Below are 18446 nucleotides of genomic sequence, written 5' to 3'. Positions count from 1 at the left end.
AGAATATCGTCAATGTATACGATGACATTCCTGTTGAGCATATCCATGAAGACGTCATTGATGAATGACTGGAAGATAGATGGACTGTTGACTAGGCCAAAGGGCATAACCCGATATTCATAGTGCCCAGTGGTCCTGGAGAAGGCAGTTTTCCATTCGTCACCCGCCCGAATCTGAATGAGATTATATGCACTGCGTAAATCCAGCTTGGTGAAGAATTTGGCAGTTCTCAGCTGTTCCAGTGCAGAGGGTACTAAGGGTAGGGGGTAACGAAATTTAACAGTCATTTCATTGAGGCCACGATAATCGATGCAAGTACGGAGACCGCCCTCCTTCTTCTTAACGAAGAAAAACCCCACGGATGCTGGTGGAGGGTTGGATGAAGCCCTTAGCCAGTTCCTCCTGAATGTAGTTGTTCATGGCTTCGGATTCTGGTTGTGACAGGGGAAATATATACGGCCCTTCGGGGGGCTAGAGTCGGGCAGAAGATCGATAGCGCAGTCGGAGGGTCTGTGAGGAGGCAGTTGAGAGGCTCTGAATTTGCTGAAGGATTCCCCTAGATCATGGTAGACAGTAGGGAGCCCCGGGCAGTCAGTATCTGTAATGTTAACAGCTAGAAGATGAAGAGGAGTGATGTTCTGAACACAGCCGGGAAAACAGTTCTCATTCCAGCTGATTATCTGAGATTCCTGCCAGGAGATGGGTGGGTTATGCCTGAGGAGCCACGGCAGTCCTAGAATGATAGGTGCATGAGAAGTTGAAATAATGTAAAATTGAATGGTCTCCTGATAAGAATTCCCGTTGCCATACTAAGTTTCGTTGTCATATGAGTTATCTTTCCTGTGCCCAGTGGTCGTCCGTCGACCGCCTCAACTGCCAAAGGAGAAAGACATTCTATTAGAGCTATCCGGTATTCTTGAGCAAAATCCAATGACATAAAATTTCCAACCGCCCCCGAGTCTAGCATGGGCGTGCGGAGACAGTTCTTATAGAGAGAGTGATGGTGACAAGAACAGTAATGCAGTTATCAACATTGAGAGCTAGAATGGGAACACTTACCCGAGTAGTGGGGTCTCTGCGAGAGCGAGAGGGGCAAGACAGTCTCATGTGGCCTGGCTCACCACAATAGAGGGAGAGACGGTGATTAATGCGACGATCTCTCTCCTCAGGCGAGAGGTGATAGGTGTCGACCTGCATGGGTTCGTGGGTGTCAGAAACAGTCCTAGTAGTTGTTCTTGTTGAGGGGCGTCGTGATCTGAGAAGATTGTCAATCTGAATAGAGAGCTCCATAAACTGATTTAAAGTTCTCCCCTCATCTCGGCATGCTAGTTCCGTCTGTAATTCGGGACTTAAACCTCTCCTGAAGTGTACCTTCAGAGGATCCTCGGTCCATGTTGTTTGTGCGGCGAGCGTACGAAAAGACAAAGCATATTCCGCAGCCGTTCTCCTCCCCTGCGTCAGTGTGAACAACTGTTCATCTGCACTCCGACCATCCCTTGAATGATCAAAGGCCTCCCGGAAATGTTGAAGAAAGATTGTAAATGAAGGGAAAGGAGATCTGTCCTCCCTCCATACTGTTGTCATCCACTCCAGCACTTTACCAGTGAGAAGAGAACAAACAAAAGAAATCCTCCCCTCCTCTGTTGCATACAGGGCTGGTTGTTGGTTAGCAAACAGGGTGCATTGGAGAAGAAACCCCTTGCACTGAGCTGGATTACCGTCATACTTCTCAGGGAAAGCTAAGCGGGGAGTAACGTTGGAAGCTTGCGCTGAGGTGACCGCTAGAGCAGTGTTAGTTGGAGGCACCGAGAGCTCAGGTGGAGAAACGTGCAGTGTCTGTAATGTCTTGACTAATTCCTCTGTGAGTGCAGTCAACTTCTGCAGCTGATGATGATGAGTGGCTAGTTGTGTCGCTTGTGCAGACAGCTCTGAAGAGAGTTGATAGATCGCTGCTGGATCATGTTGTGGCGAAGTCTTCTGTAATGATTCATCAACATGGCTGGGATCCATTTGCAGTTTTATTTGAAACTTAATCAAACAAGCAGAGGTCAAGACACAGATAAGGCAGTATCGTAGGGTAGACAGAATCGCGATCATAGATAGACCTGAGATCGGGGCAGGCAGAAATCGTTCGGAAACTGGGGCAGTCATAGGTCAGGGCAGGCGGCAATCCAAAGTTGATAGTCCAGTATCCAGAGCACAGGTCCAATAGGCAGGCAGCAAACAACACGAGAAGAAGGCAGGCAGAGGTAATAACAGAAGGCAGTCCAATGTAACCGGAATAACGCTCAGAGATGTTCACCAAGGCAAAACAAGACTTCGCAGTGAACCTGGGTGAAAGAGCTCATTAAATAGTCTAACGTAATGGGGAACAGGTGTAGGGGAATAATCAGTGACAGGTGCAGGGCTGATGGGAAATGTAGTGCGGGAAGGAAACTAGTACTCTGGTGATGGGGCCCTCTGGTGGCCCGAAGGGAGAGTAGCAGGAGCGCTCTCCGTGACACCCAGACTGTCCTTGCAAAGTTGGAATTGCCCCACTTTATAGAAACATTGTAGTCTACTCTCCCAGGATCAGGAAATAGTCCTCCATAAAATGTGCTGCACACATATGAATATTTGGGTTGAAGTGTTCTGGAACAGTGTTGTAAATTCACAACAAAACACACAGCGCCTTCACGACATGGCGGCGGCTGCAACAATACTACAGCGAGAATAAAAGTTACACCTTCTTTCTTTGCGTGAACATTTGGGCGGCGTTATGCAAATCTTCCAACATCGTGACATAGATATGTGGAGGCGTGTTAGAACGAGGCGTTTTAGGGGGGTGTGGCTGACTCTTAACTTTTATAAAGAATATCTCTTTGGATTTTGAGACATTCTATCACCGATGGAGTATTGGTTCCTTGCTGCTGTTGCCTCTGGCTTGCTTAGTTGGGAACACTTCATTTCCAGCGATATCGTTGACTTGATTGCAAATGATTGCACAGAGACTATTTAAATTGAACTGAGCTGGATGTTGACATCACTGAATTCAATGATGAACTGTCTTTAACTGAAAAATGAGTGTTTACTATTGTCATTTTGCATTATTGACACACTATTTTCCTAATTAATGCTGTTCAGTTGCTTTGACACAATCTGTATTGTTAAAAGTGCTATATAAATAAAGGTGACTTGACTTGACTTTAGTCTTTGCAACTTTACAGATCTTCTTTATGCACCAAGAGCTTGTAACACTCCAAAGAGAAAGGAAAACTTGAAATCGCATCATATGACCTCTTTAAATGTTCCTCTGGTGCAAAAGCCCAGTAGAGTCTGTCCTATGTTCATGTACTGTCTGGTTTGGTTCAGCTACCAAATCAGACATCAGATAAACTGTACTCATTTAAATAACATATTTGTACATTAATAAATGTGTATTATATATTTGTCCAATAATTTTATTACTGAATTATTAGATTTAAATTTTTGTCTTTATAAATAATATTTTTGTTATATTTTATTGCCTAATTCCTATGTATGCCTGCACTTTGTCTGTGCTTTCCTCTGCATTGCTCCAGTCACCAAGACAAATTCCTTATGTGTGTACTTGGCAAATAAAGCATTCTGATTCTAATTCTCAGAGCCAATTAGGGCTGAGACGATTCCTTGAATACCTTGAGTAACTCGAATACAAAAAATCACAGAGGCAAATTATTTGCCTCGAGGCTTCGTTTGGTCCATTTACTGTAACTACACACGGAACACCGTGTTTCCCCACGGACCATTATTACTGATGCACAACCTGATAAATGCTGGACCACAGACTGTACATATTTAAGATCGTAAATCAATATGGTGGCTAGTTACGCTGTCCCTGCGTTTGCTATGTTTTATGAAAGACTAAGCGCCATTGTGCATAAAAACACCACAGAAAGAAAGGTAGTCAATATCACACGAAGAGTGCCATTTGCAACTTTACAGATCTTCTTTATGCACCAAGAGCTTGTAACACTCCAAAGAGAAAGGAAAAATTGAAATCGCATCATATGACCTCTTTAAATGTTCCTCTGGTGCAAAAGCCCAGTAGAGTCTGTCCTATGTTCAGCTACCAAATCAGACATCAGATAAACTGTACTCCTTTAAATAACATATTTGTACATTAATAAATGTGTATTATATATTTGTCCAATAATTTTATTACTGAATTATTAGATTTTAATTTTTGTCTTTATAAATAATATTTTTGTTATATTTTATTGCCTAATTCCTATGTATGCCTGCACTTTGTCTGTGCTTTCCTCTGCATTGCTCCAGTCACTAAGACAAATTCCTTATGTGTGTACTTGGCAAATAAAGCATTCTGATTCTAATTCTCAGAGCCGATTAGGGCTGAGACGATTCCTTGAATACCTTGAGTAACTCGAATACAAAAAATCACAGAGGCAAATTATTTGCCTCGAGGCTTCGTTTGGTCCATTTACTGTAACTACACACGGAACACCGTGTTTCCCCACGGACCATTATTACTGATGCACAACCTGATAAATGCTGGACCACAGACTGTACATATTTAAGATCGTAAATCAATATGGTGGCTAGTTACGCTGTCCCTGCGTTTGCTATGTTTTATGAAAGACTAAGCGCCATTGTGCATAAAAACACCACAGAAAGAAAGGTAGTCAATATCACACGAAGAGTGCCAGATTTCACCTCTAAAATCAGCATGACTACAAATGTGATTTTATTCAACAGTTCAATAAACAAGAAGGTAATATTAAGAGACTTACGTTTTAGACACTATATTGCCTGATTTTGCAAAAAATCCAAACACATTCACAGCACTGTTTTGTGTCTCTGAGCAACATGATGGCGTTTCGTTCCTGAATGAATCAACCGTTTAAATGATTCAGTTCAATCGCAATGACTCAATTCTTAACAGTGACTTGCTGCCACCTGCTGGTGGTTTTAATTTCACATTTAAAGTATCTTTTAATTTTTTTAATAATTTTAGTATTCAATATTTTTATGTTTAAAATAACAAAATATTATTTATGCATTTGTAACTGCAGGTTAAATGCATTCATGTCCCTCTGTGTGGGAAATGCATCCCATGCAGCTTTCTGTGTTTCCTCTGCACTGCAAAGATGAATTTTGATACTGATATCATTTGTTTGGTAACCACCCAAAATGTCTTTTATTCTAATTGACTGATTAAATGTAAAAATTTGATTCAAAAGATAATGCACACTTTTAGAAAAAAAGGCTTTATAAAGGTAAAAAATGCCCATGAAATCAATTTAAACTTATTGGAACAGATCATTTCTATCACTGCTGTTAACTGACCAGTACACAGAATATGAAGGATATCAAAAACAAGTTTTACACACACACCAGTACGTAAAGAGACATTTAAGAGGGTTTATTCTCCAAATAACTAATTTCATGTTGCAGAAAAATGTGTTTAAAAATTGTGTATGGTCTCTTGTTCTTGTTCCAAGTTACCTTCCTGTCCACTGATGTGTGCCTCTCACAAAAGCCATGGCTTACGTCATGCTTGAGCTTTAGCTAGGCTGAAACTTGAAAGTTAAGTTGCACGACATAAATGCAATGTTTAGGTATTATTATTATTTTTATTACTATTATTTTGAATTATGCCTTGGTTTTAGTTTGTACTGTTTACCTTTTTTAAAGTAATGTGAAATTGATTTTTGTTTTTTATTTATATATTTGTATTTGCATTTTGAATGTAATTTGGCAATTAAATGCATTAAATGGGTTTAAAATGAGCGTTTACTATTGTCATTTTGCATTATTGACACACTATTTAATGCTGTAATGCTGTTCAGTTGCTTTGACACAATCTGTATTGTTAAAAGCGCTATATAAATAAAGGTGACTTGACTTGCAACTTTACAGAGAAAGGAAAAATTGAAATCGCATCATATGACCTCTTTAAATGTTCCTCTGGTGCAAAAGCCCAGTAGAGTCTGTCCTATGTTCAGCTACCAAATCAGACATCAGATAAACTGTACTCCTTTAAATAACATATTTGTACATTAATAAATGTGTATTATATATTTGTCCAATAATTTTATTACTGAATTATTAGAATTTAATTTTTGTCTTTATAAATAATATTTTTGTTATATTTTATTGCCTAATTCCTATGTATGCCTGCACTTTGTCTGTGCTTTCCTCTGCATTGCTCCAGTCACTAAGACAAATTCCTTATGTGTGTACTTGGCAAATAAAGCATTCTGATTCTAATTCTCAGAGCCAATTAGGGCTGAGACGATTCCTTGAATACCTTGAGTAACTCGAATACAAAAAATCACAGAGGCAAATTATTTGCCTCGAGGCTTCGTTTGGTCCATTTACTGTAACTACACACGGAACACCGTGTTTCCCCACGGATCATTATTACTGATGCACAACCTGATAAATGCTGGACCACAGACTGTACATATTTAAGATCGTAAATCAATATGGTGGCTAGTTACGCTGTCCCTGCGTTTGCTATGTTTTATGAAAGATTAAGCACCATTGTGCATAAAAACACCACAGAAAGAAAGGTAGTCAATATCACACGAAGAGTGCCAGATTTCACCTCTAAAATCAGCATGACTACAAATGTGATTTTATTCAACAGTTCAATAAACAAGAAGGTAATATTAAGAGACTTACGTTTTAGACACTATATTGCCTGATTTTGCAAAAAAAACAAACAAAAAAATCCAAACACATTCACAGCGCTGTTTTGCGTCTCTGAGCAACATGATGGCGTTTCGTTCCTGAATGAATCAACCGTTTAAATGATTCAGTTCAATCGCAATGACTCAATTCTTAACAGTGACTTGCTGCCACCTGCTGGTGGTTTTAATTTCACATTTAAAGTATCTTTTCATTTTTTAAATAATTTTAGTATTCAATATTTTTATGTTTAAAATAACAAAATATTATTTATGCATTTGTAACTGCAGGTTAAATGCATTCATGTCCCTCTGTGTGGGAAATGCATCCCATGCAGCTTTCTGTGTTTCCTCTGCACTGCAAAGATGAATTTTGATACTGATATCATTTGTTTGGTAACCACCCAAAATGTCTTTTATTCTAATTGACTGATTAAATGTAAAAATTTGATTCAAAAGATAATGCACACTTTTAGAAAAAAAGGCTTTATAAAGGTAAAAAATGCCCATGAAATCAATTTAAACTTATTGGAACAGATCATTTCTATCACTGCTGTTAACTGACCAGTACACAGAATATGAAGGATATCAAAAACAAGTTTTACACACACACCAGTACGTAAAGAGACATTTAAGAGGGTTTATTCTCCAAATAACTAATTTCATGTTGCAGAAAAATGTGTTTAAAAATTGTGTATGGTCTCTTGTTCTTGTTCCAAGTTACCTTCCTGTCCATTGATTTTTGCCTCTCACAAAAGCCATGGCTTACGTCATGCTTGAGCTTTAGCTAGGCTGAAACTTGAAAGTTAAGTTGCACGACATAAATGCAATGTTTAGGTATTATTATTATTTTTATTACTATTATTTTGAATTATGCCTTGGTTTTAGTTTGTACTGTTTACCTTTTTTAAAGTAATGTGAAATTGATTTTTGTTTTTTATTTATATATTTGTATTTGCATTTTGAATGTAATTTGGCAATTAAATGGGTTTAGTTTTCACGGTTATTAATAATGTATGCAATTTCATCAATAAAAATGCTAATTTTTCTAAAAAGAAACAAATTAGTTGTTTATTTTAAGAGATCTGTCTTATCTCTTGTATATTTAGTATTGCTCTTTAATAAAGAAAAATTACTTCTTTTCCGATTACTCGATTACTAAAATAATCGATAGCTACAGCCCTAGAGCCGATTATGCAGGTGCTCGATAAGAATGATTGAAGCAATCTCTTGTATATTTAGTATTGCTCTTTAATAAAGAAAAATTACTTCTTATCCGATTACTCGATTACTAAAATAATCGATAGCTACAGCCCTAGAGCCGATTATGCAGGTGCTCGATAAGAATGATTGAAGCGTGGATACACTGTTGCCAAAGAATGTTGGGAGCAGCCTATTGTCAGACTGTCCATTCCCGTCTAAAATACACCAGAGTTACTGACTTATTCCGAAGTTTATAATCACGCTGCAAGAAATCTGATCAGGAGAGCCACAGGAATGCAAACCTCTAATTGGATGCACCTGTCCTTGCCCATGAGTTTGTGCCTTCTCCTGGTAAGCTTAGTGGAAGTGGTAAGATATTATCAAAAACTACTGAAGAAAAGAGGGTATGTTTACACTTTATATAAACTGATGCCAGTTTGATATCCCAAATGAAATAAGTGGTATTTATTTACAGTATGCTAAAAAAAATCAAAGTACCAAAAAACCCAAAACCACAGGGAGAGGTTTTAGTTGGAATGCAGTGGGAGCAGTGTTTTGTCCTGCCATGCTAAACTAATCTTGATTCAGTTAGGGGTAGGAGTTTATATGAATGTATGTCTGAGGGAAACTTACTGCCTTTCGATGGTATTTTTATTTTCATTTTGCCTCTGTATAATGCATATTAAAGTTCATAAGTGCAGCGCTACTTTGTTTACAGCGGAAACCAGGAAACACTTTAAGCGCCACCTGCTGGCAGAGAGTGTATCTGCGTCTTGTTCAGCTCGTCTGCTGTTTCTGTTTCATGCAGATATTTTTTATGCATAATTTTCCAAAACTGAAGTCAAACCATTCTGTTTTTGCTTCAAATTTCTAAATTATACAATCTAATTTGGATTAAAAACTGCTCATGTTGCATGTATGTAGCGTCTTTGTTTGGATCATAATTAAAATGCAGCGGTTGCCTCTCATTTTAAATGTAAAGAGCAGACAAAGCCTTAGTTTGTTTATATGAAGAGATTTCTTTTATTTGTGTTACTTATTTATTTGATTTGGGGCTTGTTTTAAAATTTCAACAAAAAAAATTAGTTTTGTTATTTACATTTACATTATATTTAAATGTTGTTATTTAGCAAACGCTTTTATCCAAAGCAATTAGCAAATGAGGACATTAGAAGCGATCAAAACCAACAAAAGAGCAATAAATTACAAGTGCTATATTAGTATATTATTTTAGTTATATTTCAATTTCACAAAGAAACGTACAGTATTTTGTCCAAGCAATAATAATAGGACACATTTAATTTATAATTTGTCTTAAATCTCATTTTGTAAAAATTGTGAATCGAATCGTGAAATCAAAATCATGAATCGAACCGTGAGTTGAGTGAATCGTTACATCCCTACACCTAATCAGTCACCCAATCACCCTGCTGCATAGGCTCTACAACCAGAAACAAACAATGTACGGGCTTGCTAAGCTAGTCACATGCAAAGCCAAATGGAAAGCACTTGGTATCTTCAATAAAAGTTTGGATGCGTGTCTCTAGTTCTGAAATCTTCTCTTTCAGCCTGTCTGTTTCACGGCATTTATCACAATTCTCTCACCACTGACAGAGAAGGCTACACTAAACTTGTGGCAAGCAGTGCAAGTGAAAATAACTGATGTCATGACTCACTGTGATTGTTAGCTGATTCCGACTTACCAGCTGATGATACTAAGCTCTGTATTTCTTCATGACGAAACATACCAATTCACAAAACTAATGGAATGCATAGTTGATAAAAAATTTAAATGACTAGTAATTTCCTACTGTCACGGTTTCTGTTAGTTTGGACTTTGTTTGCCTGTTTAGTTTTGTTCTTTGACCTAGTTTCTGTCTCCCCTTTGATTACGTTAGTTCACCTGTGTCTTGTTAATTATCCTCATTTGGTCTGTGTATTTTAGTTCCTGTCCATTCAGTTTGAGTTTGTCAGTTATTATTGTTTGTACCAAACATTCTGCTGTTTGTGGATTACCTGTTCTTTAGTGTTTGTGGAATAGATACCCTATTTGCATTTGCCTTCTTCATGCCCCTTCAATCTCGCAGCACCGTGACAGAATAACCGACCAAGAAGAAAGTAAAGCGGCGTGATTTACCCCCGATCTGCCTGTCATGTCACGACCACGGAGGTTGTTCCCCTGTCTGTGGCACTCCCTGTCATGGGTGTCACCATTTGGTGTGTGTGGGCAGCACACACCGTCCCAGAACCCAGTCCCATTATCCCGAATTCCCGCCCAGCCTCTCTCTCCCACTTCCTCTTATGACTCATCAGCTATCTTCTGCCCCTTTGCCGCTGCATCCTGCCAGCCCCTCAGCTCACCCTCAGTCTGTGTTGTGGGTTTGCCGCGGGTCTGCCAGTCTCCATCAGCGTCGTGGCTGGAGGATTCCTTGTCTCCGCCTCTGAGTCCCAGACTTCACCTTGGCCCATCGACCCAGTGGCTCCACCATGGCTCCTATCTTCCTCCTCTCCGCAGTGGCCCATCAGTCCACCAGCTCCGTCAGGCTCCCTCGTCCCTTTGGTTCCACCTTGGTCGGTCATCGACCTGCCCTCGCCTCGGCATTACACTCCTCTGGCTTCGCCTCGTCCCTCTGGCTCCGTTGGACTCCTCACTCCATTCAGCTCCACCTTGGTGCTCTGTCACTCCGGCTTCAACGCGTCCTTCCAGAACCCCGTCGGTGCCTCGGTCGCCTGAACCATCTGCTCCACCTTGGCCCTCCTGATCCTCTGTGTTGCCCTGACTCAACAGCCCTCAGTCTCCGCCCTGGGCTCCCTTACCACCGGCTCCGCCTCCGGAAGTCGGCCCCCTGGAGTCGTCAGCCCTTCCTCCGCATTCCTTGCTGTGGTCTGGGTCCCACCTGGCTCCTCCTGCTCCAGTTCCCTCCTGTTTTCTCAATGGCTCCTCCCTCTGTTTGATCCACCCTGGCTCCTCCTGTCTCCGTCTTGGCTCCTCCCTCCGTCTTCTCCTCCACCTGCACCTCCATGGACTTTGTTTGTTGTCCTGCTCCTGGTCGACTGTCCACCTCCTAAACCTCCTCCTGCATCTCTCCACCGGGGTGCTATCTCTATGCCAGCCCCTTTCACCATCCGTTCGCTATCTCTTCATCCTCCTCTCTTTATGGCATGAGGTCGCGCCTTCCAGGAGGGGATATTCAGTCACGGTTTCTGTTAGTTTCGACTTTGTTTCCCAGTCTAGTTTTGTTCTTTGACCTAGTTTCTGTCTCCCCTTTGATTACGTTAGTTCACCTGTGTCTTAATTATCCTCGTTTGGTCTGAATATTTTAGTTCCCGTCTGTTCAGCAGAGGTGGGAGACTCGAGTCACATGACTTGACTCGAGTCAGACTTCAATCGCAAATTTTAGGACTTGAGACTTGCTTGACAAATATTCATAAAAGACTTGACTTGACTTTGACTTGATATTCATGATTTGAGACTTGACTCAGACTTGAGTTAAATGACTCGAAATAACTTATTATTTTTTACGTTTGTTTTTGAACGCACTGCAACCTAACCAAGTGACGCAGCAGGCAAGCAGAGAGAGCTAAAGTAAGAGCGTACGCAGTGTTGCCAACTTAGTGACTTTGTCGTTAGATTTAGCGACTTTTTTCCAAAGCGCCTAGCGATAAATCTAGCAACTTCTTGGACAAACCTTATTTGTTTTCGGAGACTCACCGGTACTGCCGCACGAGTGCGAGGTTTTGCTTTCCCAGCGCGCACACACCTCTCTCTTCATCTGCTCTGTTCAGCGAGATGCTAAGAGTAGCAGCGCTTTAGGTCAAACAAGAAATTCTGTCACTTCTAACTCTATTTTACATGCAAATTTAGCCGAAATCACAGCACAGCCATTGTCTTTACCTTATGTGTATTTGATTTCATTAGACGACATCGTGGTTATGAATCAGGATTTTTGTGCAGATTAACATCTAACGGAAAGCTGGTTATGTAGTCTTAATGGGCCGCGTTTCAGTCTCTATTTCACATTCATCCCGTTGTCTTACAACAGAAACAGAAAAATATACCAGTGAAAACAGTTTTATTGAGAATTTGGCTGCATTAAAATACAGTTTGTGAGCACTATCAAATTGATTTTTCTGCAAGTGGAATGCTTTGTAAATGGTTATTCACTGTTCATAAGGAAATGCCAGCTTTTTTGGCAGTAGCACTTAGTATATGCATGTGACAGTACAGTGTCTAATAATTGGTCTTCATTGTTAGACTTTGAGTGAAAAGCCTATGGATAGTTTATGGGGATAAACTATGAAAATGGTCAACATGTGACCGAAACGTTTGCCTTGCTTCATTCAGTAAATAGCTTATATTGTTCTCATCTCGCTTGTGATGCTTTGATGTTTGAGTGGGCAGACTTTTTTCAAGCTCTTCACCTTTGGGTAACCTTTTTTGGTCTACGCACCTCAGTTAGATTTTTTTGAAGGCGCGGTGAGTCTCTGGCTGCTTAGTTTATGGGGATGCATAAAAGAAAAAAAATCATACAGTTGCGAACCCAACCATGCATACACAAACAAACAAAAAAAACTAACTAAACTTGCAAGCACACGTGCACACACATTCACACACAAATATTAATAAATCACACTCACTCAAATAACCTCTCACTCACACACACACACACACAGATTAATAATGTACATTATAAACAGGTGCAAGGTTTGTGTGATTCAATGATTAATATTTTTCTTGCTATTGTTATTCTTTTGTTAAAAAGGAAGGATCTAACTTAAGGATGTGTTCATGTCCCATAAAGGTGATGCCTGTTTGAAGAATGCCATTTGGTGGCATAGAAACCATTGTACTTGATTTGTTTAGTACTTTTTCATGGCCATTGAAACGGCCGTATCTAAATACTTTTCAGCTTTTATGTTGGACTAATTTCAGTTACATTTACATTTTAGGCTATGTAGTTTTAATTTTTATTTATTTTTAGATTTTTATTATATTAATAACTATTAATATTGGGTAATTTTTTAGGATTCTATACTTCTCCGAAGTCTCTGAAAAACCTCTGGAGACTCCAGGTAGGTTGCAGTTCTGGAAAATGGTGGGGCTGGAGACTAAATGGTTCCTGGTGATTTCACACCTAATTCTTTTGCAGTTAACATGAACGCTGGGTTGTGTTGAGCACGAGAGCTGTTGGCATTTAGCGAGCACAGAGGTGGGCATCAGGTGAGCAAGCTAGTGAAACGTTGCACGCGCAAAAGAGAAGGTCTGCACACATCCAAAAACTTATTTTAAATGCAAAATTGATTTTCGTGCTTTTTTGCGAGACAAACATTTTCTCCACAAAATTCAGTTCGCTCGCGTGCAAAACACACTTTTTGAATTTGAACTTTTCAGAATTGTAATCCCGTATTGGCAGTAGCAAGTCTCGGTACAGCAGATCTATTCCGCCAAGACCAAATACATTAACATTGTCATGTACATTACAATGCCAGTCCCTCCGAGATTTGTCGTGACAGAAATAGTTTTATCATTTACTACACTGTTTTCTTCCAGTTATTTACCTATAGTGGCTACTGAATAGGAAGTCTCGCACTTTCATAGACAATAGCTTACTTTGGCGTCGAAAAAATAAAACGGTTAAAAAAACTGGTTCTGGGATTGAAATAACGGCTCTGCATCAGCTCTTTAAACCTGCTCAAAGGCCCAAAGACAAGGTACGTCTATACCAAAAAAAGATTTTACAATGACAAGATCCCCGGGTAAACTGACACAGAACAAAACTAGATCACCCCTACTATAAGTTCCTCATTTCTGGTCCTGAGAGCCACTGTCCTGCAGAAATGAGGTCCAGTGTGTTTCAAAACACCTGGCTGGTGGAATTTTTTAAAACAAGAAATTACCGCTATTAATGTTGAAGACTGAAGTATAGGGGTAAAATGGTTTTATTTCCAACTACCAAATTGATATGTACAAGTTATCAATAAACCTCTAAACTTTGTTATATCAAAGACATTTGTGAACTGGATTGAATTAAATACTTAAACTAGGTGACAGTCATAAATACCTGAATGCATCATGATTGTTTGTGGGCTGCTCGTGTAGTAACGTGATCAGTTACATCACTGATGCTCACAGATCCCCTGGCCAAGTACCAGCAACATGTGTAGTGGACAAATGGTTTTAGTGCAGTCAAAGCACACACACACACTTACCGTTCTCCACGTCGAGCGGACAGGAGCTCGGTATGTCTGAGGATCTCACAGTGCTGTATCCGACACTGAAATAAACAAACAGCAGGTGAGAGGAGGAGACAGCAGACAGGAGCTGGACAGGGAGGACAGACACTCACGTGTTGGTTTTCTGAAGCGCAGCTTTCTCCTCTTGCTGGAAGAAAGTGTTGCTGTAGGATGTGGCAGGTTTACTCGCGCGCGTGGAGGTGTAGGAGAAGCTGCTGGGAGACGTGGCTGCAACATGGTGTCCGGGTCTCACTGGCTTAGCTGTCAGCGGTCACACACAAAACACAACCAAAAATAGTATTTACATAATCTCTGTTGTCTGCTACTTCCTCACAGAGTTTTTGTTCTCTTCCACTGTTCAGCGGTGGCTTAACTCTTTCCCTGCCATTGACGAGTTATCTCGTCTTTTACAAGAAAACGCTTCTCCGCTAAAGTAGGGTTTTTATGTTTTTCCGTGTTTTCACTGTTACACACTCGGGGGTGCTATTATTAAGTACAAAACCTCCTGAACGGTAAAAAAGAATGCTTTAAGCTAGAATAAAACTGATTTTTTTGTTTAAAAGTAGAGGCTCTGATCTTTATTTCAGTGTATTGCATATTCAAATATTCATACAGCAACATATACCAGAGGCCATCAAATTTTAGTTTAAATCATTGAAATCGCTGGCGGTGGCTGGCAACTTAAAAAAAAAAAAAATGCTGGTAGGGAAAGAGTTAAAAAACTATTCATATTCAGTAAAGTGTATTGATTTACCTGTACTTGAGTCTATGAAACAAGATCACTGAAAAATGTTTGTAATCGCGGGCCGTGGATGGCAACTTTAAAAAAAAAAAAAAAATGCTGGTAGGGAAAGAGTTAAAAAACTATTCATATTCAGTAAAGTGTATTGATTTACCTGTACTTGAGTCTATGAAACAAGATCACTGAAAACTTACTTTTTTTGAAAATTTTAATTAGAGCTGCTTTATAGTCGAAATTGAAGTAATTATAACTGAATTTATTTCTTAATTGAAATTGATGTTTTCCTCTTCATTACTGTAAAGTGTTTTTGGAGCAATATGTATGGTATAAAATGCCATAAAAATAAATGTGACTGGAATGACAGAATTGGTATTATTATATATGGTACTTGAGTCTATGAAACAAGATCACTGAAAACTTACTTTTTTTGAAAATTTTAATTAGAGCTGCTTTATAGTCGAAATTGAAGTAATTATAACTGAATTTATTTCTTAATTGAAGAAGTTTGTGAAATTGATGTTTTCCTCTTCATTACTGTAAAGTGTTTTTGGAGCAATATGTATGGTATAAAATGCCATAAAAATAAATGTGACTGGAATGACAGAATTGGTATTATTATATATTAATGTATAGCGCTTGCACATAAGTTATAACGTTTCTCTCGTAGCTGTTATTGTAGGGTTCGACACCAAACAGAAAATGCACTCTTCACTGAATCGCAGTACCGATCTGAGCGGCGTTGGATCGTCGCGGAGGATAGCGCAGGCGCATGGCGTCACGGATGCGCTCCACCTCCTGCTGGTAGCGCCGGCGGTCATGCATGGCGCCCTGTTTAGCGTCCTTCAGTGCTGCCTCCAGCGCCCGAACCCGCTCAGCCGTAGAACGAAGACGCTTCTCCAGCTTCGGAAGCTCACACCGCAGATCTGCATTATCACGTACCAGCTGCGCAAACATTTGCAGAGCAGGCCATTAGTAACTAAAATGATCATCAATTACAAATAAAGGGATACAATATTATGAAATGCAATTGCTTATACTCTGTTCCTGCTCAAAACCAAAAACATCAATGTCAATCATACGAAGACTGATGCTATCCATATGTTTCCATATGCGCTAATGATGTGCTTTTTGAAAATTGTTGGTCTATATATCAATGCTGTGTCTTTTGTTCACTCTTACATGATGGGAAAGAAGGAAAGCACACATTAAGAACTTGACGTGTTAAATCTGTGATAGATTGAAGCTCATCTATGCATGCCTGTTCCAGTCGCCATTTAGCATAGTTTGATGAGCTCTATCTGCATGCATTGATCAAAGTTTGTGTGAATAAAAGCCTAAATTAGATCTGTTCATCATATAAAGAGACTGTGTCTCTTCAAAAGACTTACAGATTACTTTCACAATGTCTTTAAGAGCCAACAACAAATTTGATTGCATGGACTTCCAATGGCTGGACAAAAATGATAACAGAATATTAAAATTTGTGTTCAAATGATGAACAAAAGTGGATTTGGAATGACATGAAGGTGAATAAATCATGACAGAAATTTCATTTCTAAATGTGAACGAAATTTTTGTCATGATATTATTTTTTTAAGAACATTGGAGCAAGATAAAGAATAAAAGACTGGAAATGCCAAACAATGCCTGAATCTCATCTGGAAAGGCTAAGCAGTTTGTATTTTATATAAATACTTTGCTCAACAGAAAAAGGGTAAATCCATTCTGTCACATTTAATTAACAATTTAAGACTGAATTGAGACAGAAAATGTACTCTGCACAGAATACACATCCTCACCTGTTTATGGACCTTTGTAAGCTGATCCAGGTTGTTCTCAAGAAAGGAAATCTTCTGTTTCTGGGTGTTAGACCCCCCACTATCATCAGGTCCAATTTCTGTACTCTGTGTGAGGAGAACAAGTCAGAAAGACACACAGCAGCCGAATATTTGTGAAGCCAGATCTCCGTGTTCACATGTGGCGCTCACGTTTTTAACCCGCGTCGTGAGGTCTTGAACGAACAGCTTGCGCAGGTTGTGGAGGATCTGGAGTTCACGGGCCTAAGACAGAGAGAGAGAAACAGCTCCATAAGACCTCAAACGAGAGCATGAGAGTCAAAAACCTATTTTAGTTATTACTAACATGCAGTATTAGCAGTGAAATTACGGTTAAGTACAAAACCGGTTTTCACCTGTTTCCTCTGAAATAAGCTTTGCTACAGAAACATGATTAATAAATCAAAGGTAAAGTTTCTAAGTATCTCACATTAATTCCCATTAAACAGGAATAAATATAAACGCTCATTAAACGCAGTTCATGTTACCAGCACCTGTCACTGAAGTGATAATGTTTCCTGTGTGACTTAACAGATTCTCTGCAGAGTTTCTCAGCTTCATTGTCTCTGGTAATAAAGTCTATATTCTGGCACCAAAACCTCAAGGCTTCGAGAGCGATTTCTCACAGAAGCGGCAGGAGCCACCACAACATTTATAAGGTCACACTATGCTGTAAGAGACTTTCTGCTCTTTGAACATTCATTGAAACATCAGGCCGTGAACAAACTTGTCAGAAATTCTTCAGCATTTTGTCAAAGTAAATATTTTGTGGCTTAACCTATTCGATCTAGATCTGGTCTCACTAGTACTGTGTACATTTTCTCAGGTATTCTGGTATTTGCTGTGGTATGTGGTCACTAAAATGTATAATTTGCATGTGTTTTTAAGCATTGCTGTTTAAAAACAAGTGATTATAAAGCGGAGAGTTCCATGTCAGAAATTCTTCAGCATTTTGTCAAAGTAAATATTTTGTGGCTTAACCTATTCGATCTAGATCTGGTCTCACTAGTACTGTGTACATTTTCTCAGGTATTCTGGTATTTGCTGTGGTATGTGGTCACGAAAATGTATCATTTGCATGTGTTTTTAAGCATTGCTGTTTAAAAACAAGTGATTATAAAGCGGAGAGTTCCAGTCCTTGATTCAAATTGGCTGAGCTACGTTCGAAGCTGTTGTAAATTACTCTACAAACATACACTTTTGTTAACTTCTGTGTGTTGCTCAGCAACCACTTTGTTGCAACTTCTGAGGAACTTCATTGTTTGGTGGAAAAATACTGTTTTTATTAAAGGGGTCATATGATGCGATTTCAGTTGTTCCTTTCTCTTTGGAGTGTTACAAGCTCTTGGTGCATAAAGAAGATCTGTAAAGTTGCAAAGACTAAAGTCTCAAATCCAAAGAGATATTCTTTATAAAAGTTAAGAGTCAGCCACGTCTACCTAAAACGGCTCGTTCTAACATGCCCCCACATACCTACATCACTATGTGGGAAGATTTGCATAACGCCCAAATGTTCACGCAAAGAAAGAAGGCGTAACTTTTATTCTCGCTGTAGTATTGTTGTTGCCGCCGCCATGTCGTGAAGACGCTGTGTGCTTCGTTGTGAAAGCGAAACTACTTTGTTTGGTCTTCCAAAAGAGGATGATATCTGCTTCGTCATGCCTAGAGCTGATCCGTGCTGGTCGCTGAGGAAATACATCCACTTTGTGCTGTGGATCGCCGGATCGGCTTTCACCGAGTCCAGCCCGGGGTCCAGCCCGG

General features: G+C 39.6%; 1 protein-coding gene and 1 long non-coding RNA gene across 2 annotated transcripts in view; both read right to left on the bottom strand.

Annotated features, from left to right (window-relative positions):
• Window positions 1-836: 836 nt before the first annotated feature.
• On the bottom strand, window positions 837-1504 carry LOC107569167 (uncharacterized). The gene is made up of 2 exons (XR_001606871.1): window positions 1060-1504; window positions 837-873 (listed from the first exon to the last, which is right to left on the bottom strand). It is a non-coding gene; the product is annotated as an uncharacterized lncRNA (long non-coding RNA).
• A 12542-nt stretch (window positions 1505-14046) lies between these two features.
• The window catches only part of LOC107569166 (kinesin heavy chain-like), a 39500-nt gene continuing 35100 nt past the window's right edge, over window positions 14047-18446 (bottom strand). Inside the window, exons 23-27 of the mRNA XM_016255178.1 lie at window positions 16839-16910; window positions 16650-16754; window positions 15576-15792; window positions 14222-14369; window positions 14047-14149 (exon numbers count right to left, since the gene is read on the bottom strand). Of these exons, the coding sequence (XP_016110664.1) occupies window positions 14062-14149; window positions 14222-14369; window positions 15576-15792; window positions 16650-16754; window positions 16839-16910 (630 nt within the window). The 3' untranslated portion in view covers window positions 14047-14061. The remainder of the gene's footprint in view (window positions 14150-14221; window positions 14370-15575; window positions 15793-16649; window positions 16755-16838; window positions 16911-18446) is intronic.

This window comes from Sinocyclocheilus grahami, unplaced genomic scaffold, assembly GCF_001515645.1.
Source record: "Sinocyclocheilus grahami isolate Dianchi unplaced genomic scaffold, SAMN03320097.WGS_v1.1 scaffold1320.1, whole genome shotgun sequence".
In the NCBI taxonomy this organism is placed as follows: Eukaryota; Metazoa; Chordata; class Actinopteri; order Cypriniformes; family Cyprinidae; genus Sinocyclocheilus; species Sinocyclocheilus grahami.
Note: the sequence above shows the minus strand (reverse complement) of the source record. Positions and strands in the feature narration are given on the sequence as shown.